Consider the following 7722-nt stretch of genomic DNA (forward strand, 5'->3'; position numbering starts at 1 on the left):
ATTCTCTTGGTCATTCAGCAGTGGAACAAGGCAGGTCCTGGTTGGACCTGGGTGCAGAGCATGGAGCAAGGCAGACATAAACCTGTGCTGAACAAATTGTGGGCCAGAGGAGGTGGGGAAAGGGTTTGACTTGGCAATGAGATCAACATCAGTTTATCCATTCAGCTGCCTCCTGTGTCTCCTGTGTCTGTGTGCAGCCTGCCTCTTTTTTAAGTTCCTTAGGCATGAAATGGGACTGATTTCTCTGGACTCTGCAGGTGATCCCTATTTCAGCAGCTGGGAGGCTTTTCCTAAGCTGGGGGTTAAGGAGAACCTATGAGTAGACACTGGACAACTTCTGAAAAGCCATGTTGTATCTCAGGGAACGGAGATGGGCAGTGTCAAAGTGGGAGAAAAAAACAGAGGATAAAAGAACTTAATTTTTAGGGTAAACTGCCCTTCTTGTTCCTCCAAACTTGCTTATGCATTCTGCCCTCCAGAGTCCACAAAGAAAACCATTTCCCTGTGTTTCTGTCCCCAGGACATCGATGGGCAGGCCCTCCTGTTGCTGACACTGCCCACAGTGCAGGAGTGCATGGAGCTGAAGCTGGGACCAGCCATCAAACTGTGCCACCAGATCGAGCGAGTGAAAGTTGCTTTCTATGCACAGTATGCCAACTGACTGCACTTCTCCATCCCTTCTGTCCCCTCCTTGCTCCCTGTCTTTTTTACCATTTCAGCTTGTTCAAGGGGTTTTTTCCCCCATATCCTTTTTCTTTTCCATGAACAAGTGGAATTGGAAGCACTGGGAATTAAATCCATAGGGGGAAGAAAAACAAACACAAAAAGAAAATGAGCTACAAATGGAACTAAGTTTTCTGTACTTGTAAAGCACATGGAAAGACTGCTGGCATCTCTCCTCATGAGCCTCTCCAACCCATTGCCCAGTGGTGCAAAGCCAGCATGAAACAGGTGGTTTGTCACCAAACCAAACCTACCAGTGGCAGACACATTCCCAGGGAGAAGGGTCAGACATTTCCAGGTGGCCATGGTTTGTCTTGGACAATTTCTGGACATGAACATTTCTTTTAGACAACTCTGACACTCTTCTTTCATATTGAAATGTAAGTCATCATTTGTAGCATTACCTGGGGTTTAACTGCAGGTTTGACCTTGGTGATCAATGGACTTTTTCTTTTTTTCCTCCCACCTCTCTGGTTTTACAAAAGGAAAAAGAGTTATATCAGGCATATAATGGTTATTCCTTGCTGAATTTTGAGAGGGGACTCAAGCCATGGTCTCTGTGATATCTGACAAAATTGCAGTGGACTGACAGGAGTGACACAAGACCTGGTGGGGACAGCAGCACATCCTGAGCCATGCTGGCTCTGCACAATCAGCTGAACATCTCTGTGATAGGATCTGTACAATGCTCCTAGTACAGGAACATGAAGACTTTCATAGTCAAAATCTTAACTCTTAAATCCAAGTCAATTTAAAGACCTGTCTTTGAGCCATATGGTGACAGCAGACTGGGATCAGGGACTCCCTGTGCTCAGAAGAACCTACTGACCAACACCAGGGTGCAGCTGCTACATCTCCATTTCCATTGGTTTCCTTCTTAAATTCTTTGGAGAAGAGGGAGACCTTCAGATATAAATACTCTGGAATACATCCAGTTCTTGCCCAGAAAGTGTTTTAGGCAAGAAGCATTGACTCTGCCATGTATCACTTGGGAATTTCCAGCTTGTCTTTCAGCAAGTTTCCTGATTTGTCTCTGAGGAATGGGATGGGTGCAACTGCTGCAGGCTGAACCAGATGCTGAGAATTCATCAGAAATGTGCATACATGGGAGATGAGCAGGACTGGATCTGTTCTCAGCTGTTGCTTTGTTCTGAAGATCTTGTTCAAGTTTTAATCAGTTCAAGGCAGTATTAGTTGCCTGTGCATCAAATGATGGGGTTTTGTTCTTCAGAAACCCAGGGACAGGGTTCTGTAGTGGGGCAGATGTTAAAAAAATGGGGTTTGGACTGGATTTCCTACTGACAGTAGTAGTGAAATGTGTCAGTGCAACTGATTTGAGAATTAATTTGGATTCCTCTCGGGTTCCCTAAAAGTGTTGCTCAGTGTTTCGCCTCTGAAGACAGAAGGAAAGTGAGAGAACAGCTGAGAAAACCAGAGAGGCTGCTGCTCCCAGCTCCTCCTCACTTCAGCCCAGTCCTGGTGTTTCATCTGTCAGCAGGAGACAGCTCCTGGGAGGATTCTGTCAGGAGAGCTGGAGCATGAGGACATTCCAAGGAAGGGAAGCAGAAAGGCTGTTTGCTAAACAGCATCCCAGCACTGATCCTTTACTCCTCAAATCCAGCTTCTGCTGCTGCTCTGATGTTCTTGGAGTTCCTGGCCTCTGGGATTTGTCAGAGACATTTAATGCCTTCTGGGACACACTGCAAAAATGTCATTATTTGTCTCCATCAGCCTTGTAACTGTAGATATTCCTATGGCAGCTAATTCCTCGTGGAGGCATGACTGGGGAGCAGACACACACAGACTGACAGCAGCCAGCTCTAGTGCTGGCCAGCCAGGGAATGGGTGAAGCATTGAGCCAAGAACATGGGAATCTTTACTGGTTGTTCAGGGAAGTTAAATCATATTCAAAACTCAAACTATTAAACAACAGAAAAAAAGTTTTAATTTTATCTTGCACCGGCTCTTTTATTTCCACAGGTTTCTCTCCTTTCACTACTTGTCTTTCACTTTACTTTTCTTCAGTGTTGCCTCATTTATCTCTTTCTGTCCTCTCAGAGAAATTGATAACCAGAAATTATGCTAAAATCACCTTGGGTGTTAAATACTTTATTATTTCCTTTGAGTCTGCAGGTTGGGAAGAGATACAGGATTGGGATTGTCTGTTGCATTGATTGCTTTCCAGAAAAGCTGGAGCTGAACTTGGGCCATCTTTTATACAAGTGGAGAATGGCTGGTGTGGAGTTTAACTGGGCAGTATGCTCAGATGGAGCAGAGATCAGAAGGAACTAATTACTCTTGCCTGGATTTCCTTTCAATTCTGGAACATCAGCAAAGCTTTGGAGTAATGAACTTCAAAGGAAATGATGGAAATCCAATCTTGCTAGAGTAAAATACCACTTTACTTTGCAATGTAGAAGTGTAAACTGCTGTAAGTTTGTGGGGGTTTCTGTTACAGGTCTGATTGATTCTAAGTTAAATTCAGAACTGCTGCATTTTCAGAACTCCACTAATGACAGTGGTGAAACCACATCTCCCCTCCCTGTTGTGAATTTGGCATCCAGGCTGAAGTTTATTTTGATATCAGCTGCAAAAGGCAGTGAGTGAAGTGCTGAGCTTGGTTATCCAAGGCTGTTTTCAAGGGCTGGGGAGCAGCTCTGCTGTTATTTCTGGGCTGTGGGATGCTGACCTTCAGCACACTGACACTTTGCTCCCACAGGAAGGCTGTGCAGGTGTTACAGGACTGCCTTCAGGCATTGGACCAAAGGTGGGCATTTTTGGAACAAAATTAGGGGGCTGAAGAGTGTATGGTGCCTGCTCATCTTTATCTGCACTGGCTTCTTTGGAGCTTGCTCTCAGGCTGAGCAGATCCATGGGCAGGTCTCTGCTCCCTTCACCTTGACAGAATCAGCCAGTTCCCACTTTTCAGGCCCAAAGTGTCCATCTCTGAATTTGGATGAAATCATTCATTTGTCCATGATTGCCTTGTTGGTTGTCCTGCCTTCCTCCTCCTGTCTTGGATGCCCTTCAGGAGAAGTGATCTTTGGTTTCAGGGCTTTTCTTCCCTTTTCAGCACATAAATACAGCTTTTAGGCTGACCAAACCCTGGCTTTTCCTGCCCCTCAGAGGCACAAAGGCTTCTCAGCTCTGAGGAGGATTTCAGGGTTTCCAGCTCTTTTGTGTTACCCATTTTCCATAACCCCTGATAGTTTGGTCCTGCAGGGTGCAGAAACCTCCTAAAAATGCTGTGTGCCCTCAGAAAACACCAAAGTCCAGCCACAGCCTGTCCTTAGGGAAGGATCCAGTGGGTGCATGTCCTAGCTGAGATGGCCTGACCCACCCTGACAGGGCTATTTGGTTTTCTGCTGGGATTTTAAAGGTTTCTCAGTGGGACACATCCACTTCTCTATTTTACTGTGGGCAAACAGCTAATTTGCCTTAAACTGGGAAGTCACCATTCCTTGGCTTTACCTTTCAGCCTGTTGCAGTCCCAGCTGTGTGATATCCCCATCTCAGCCTTTTGAAGGCAAACCAGGCAATGTTGGGCTGCCAGAATCAACATTTAGTCTCCTTAGAGCCTGCCTTGCTCTTTTTCAGGGCACAAAATCGAATTTGGCAGAGCTGCTGTGCCATCTCAGTGTTCCAGAAGCTCTGTACAATCAGGGCACTTCAAAAACTTTGTGTTTTTCTGGTGCAGTGCATCTGGAGCACAGTGAACTCAGAGTGTTCCTCTTGTTTCCAAGTTCAAGTGCCAAAAGAGAACAACATGCTGCAAGTGAACATCATTAAAACCAGCTTTATTACATGTGGATAAATACAGTCCCAAGGGCTCCATTTTGGTGCTAAGATATATCATGCTGTAGTTTCCATTGCTTGGGATTGCAAAGCTGATTCCTTATTCCAGGAAATATTTTCTGTAATCTGCAACATCTTGAACATTAGGATTTTTTTTTTTTCCTTGTGACTGTTTACTTTTTAACTTGGATACACTCAACAAATATTCCTTCACCCACAGTCCTGGGAGTTTTGGAGATGTTTTATACAGTACATTTATGTAAAAATTCTTTCAAAATGTGGATGCATGTATATTTTCCCCTCAGTAATACTCTTCATTACATCAGCTGACCCAGAACTAAAGGAATCTGTTACTCAGGATTTGATCCATAAAAAACTGAGGTTGGTGTTAGGGCCCTCATAGATGTGTGGGCTGTGGGACCAGTTCTTCACCAGTTTCTCTCACATAGAAGTCAAAAAGTCTGCACTTAATTAACAGAAAATTTAAATGCCTTTTTCTCCTAGCAGGCAGAAATGCAGCTGCAGCCTGCCAGACTTCACAAGAGAGGGCTTGTGTCCTTAGGTGCTCATGAACTCCCAATAAAGGAGCAGAAGCCTTTAATGGTCTCATTTATTCTTTGGTACAATACTCCAGCAAGAAGTGTAAATGGTGTTAATGGCTGCATATAGAATATGAGCCAGTCATCAAAGATGAGAATTTTATAGCCCAGCAGTGCTTTAAATGTCAGCTGTCCTGCAGAATAAGAGTGGTTTTGCAGTGATTTGGTGCCATGCACAGGAATTCTCTTGCAGAAGACACCTGAACTGCACATACCTGGGTCATAGTTACAGATACTCGTGGCCTTTCTCTTTTTTTAGTCTCTGGTGTTAATTTTTGCAGTGAAAAAGGTAAGTCTTGGTCACTGCCAAGGATGTGGGAGAGGGGAGAGAGGGCTTCAAGAGGAGAGAGCCTGGAGTTGTGGGCATGAGTAAAATACAACACTTGAGTTGTCTTTGTGGAGAGGGACTTCTCAGAACAGAAGCACAGCTGGGGTCTGTGAGCATCACTCCTGAAGGCTTTTCTTTTCCACAGCAGAGATGGTTTCTGAGTCCCAGCAGGGGCCAGGTGAGAGGAGGGAAAGGAGCTGGCAGTAGACTCAGAACTACAATGCTGAAAGGTTCTAATTTTGTTTTCCCAGTGGAGATGGAGAAATCTGGCTCAGATGTCTCCAGGCTCCTTGGCTGGATAGGAGGGGAAATTAGTCTTTCTTCATTGTACCCAACTCCTGTGTGTCTTTTGGGGGCTGAAGACTCTCTTCTTGCACCTTCCAGACCTCCATGGGAAATACCAGGCTAAAACTTGAACTCTCTCCCACAGGAAAAGGTGACACTGCCCTGAGTTCAGGTTGTGGATTTACAAAACACTCTGCTCTGTGTTGTGATGTGACAGGATGAAAATTCTCATTCCCAGGGCACCCCACCTGCTTCTTACTGCTCCAGCCTCACTGGAGATTATGGACATGTAGATGTCTGTAGTTTGTACATTGTAAATGTGTGCATTCCATTTCCCAATCCCTGTTCTGCCACACCTGGCCAGGATGTGCCAGGTTGTTCCAGGGACCTGGAAAACCTGGGGAATGGTTCCATGAAACTCTCACATGCTCAGGCAGGGGTGTCCTGTGTGTCCCAAAGGAGGTGAAAGTCTCAAATGCAGCCTTGGAGGGGAGTTGAGTTTTTTCATGTGCCTTGTGTTTAACAAGGCAAGCCCTTAAACCCTCCTGTCTCTCCTGGAGCAGCAGGAATTGGCTCCACAACCAGCACTTACACTCCATTCGTGGTGGTGCATGTTGGAAAACTTTGAATTGTTTTGCATTCCAGTTTGTACTGAAGGTTTTGACTCCAAGTTTGTGTACATAATCCCTTTGGTGTGTTGATACCTATGTGTGTATATATATATGTATATATATGTGTGTGTATATGTATGTGTATATATATATACATATAAATCAATCAATGCTGGTGTTTTTACTTTTTAAAGTTCCCAGGGCCAAGGGCATGTTGTCAGTTTGCTGTAAGATTCTATTCTGTATATATGTTTCCATGTAAATAAGTGAAAATCTATATTCAGAGTTATATTTTAATTTTTATTCAGAATGAAATCCCTTTTTACTTGAAACAGTTGTAAGCCACGTTGTTAATAAAGTAACAATAAGTCATATATCTCTCCAGGGTAGTTTTTTTTTGTTTGACAGGGCTGTGTTTTGATGTATGTGTATTTGCCTTCACTGAGCCCCCAAACTTCCAGAGGTACAACACTGAATAGTTTGGGTTTATCCATCTTGAGTTCTTCCCAGAAGCAGGACATGACACAAGAAAGGTGGGTGGTGAGGAGACACAGCAGCATCCAGGGACATTGTAAGGAAGTGATGGGAGCAGAGTGAAAGACAGGAATGAAAATAATTCAGTGAGCAACAGGCAAAGGAGGGGGCAGTGACAGGAGCTGATGGTGGCAGGATGGGCAGGGAGACAGAAAATAAAACTCCCCCAGGTGCACAGCAGCCACTGAAGGTGGGGGGAGCCATTCTGCTGTGGGGAAAAATAGCTGTGGATTCAAAGGGTGGGCTTCAGACACAGCTGCTTTGCCAAAACCTTGTGTGCATTACGTGTCTCTCTGACTTTTCCCTGCACTTAGAGGCTGTGCTGGGCTTAAATTCCAGCTTTGCACGTCCTGACACCATTCAGAGCTCTTGATGGCATCCTGAGTCCTGCTCCAGAGGTCTCTGTCTGTTGGGCTGGCTTGGCTACCAAGCATTTGCCACTGGTCTCAGCCCATCCTCTGCCTCAGTGAGAGCAGGGTGGGGCACACCCCACAGCATCCACTGCTGTGTGCATGGAGAAGGTGAGCACAGCCAGCAGAATTGGCTGACAAGTGTTTGGATGACTTTTTTTGGTTTTGATCTATCAGTTCTATTTAGATGTCTCTTGTGGATATGGCAAAAGGGGAGAAACAAATTTTCTCCCTCTGTGTTCCACTGTTTCTCCCATTTTATCAAGATTGGCTATTTTCCATCAGGCAAAAACACAATAATGGGCAAACAAATGGGGGTAGAGTGACTAAAAAAATAATCAAGCCATTAAAAAATTATTATTTTACAGTGTCAACCAGTCTTGTGATGATAATCCTGTGGTGTGACTGACACTGCACTAAAGCTCAGGCTTTGGGAT

The 7722-nt window shown here is 44.8% G+C and overlaps 1 protein-coding gene across 2 annotated transcripts in view; it reads left to right on the top strand.

The window, feature by feature from the left end:
• SFMBT2 (Scm like with four mbt domains 2) overlaps window positions 1-6708 on the top strand; it is a 104356-nt gene extending 97648 nt beyond the window's left edge. For both annotated transcript variants that reach the window (XM_056481948.1, XM_056481949.1), the window contains one exon: window positions 521-6708. In XM_056481948.1, coding sequence (XP_056337923.1) covers window positions 521-661 — 141 coding nt within the window. In that variant the 3' untranslated portion in view covers window positions 662-6708. The remainder of the gene's footprint in view (window positions 1-520) is intronic.
• The last annotated feature ends 1014 nt before the right edge of the window (window positions 6709-7722 follow it).

This window comes from Oenanthe melanoleuca, chromosome 1A (assembly GCF_029582105.1).
Source record: "Oenanthe melanoleuca isolate GR-GAL-2019-014 chromosome 1A, OMel1.0, whole genome shotgun sequence".
NCBI lineage: Eukaryota > Metazoa > Chordata > Aves > Passeriformes > Muscicapidae > Oenanthe > Oenanthe melanoleuca.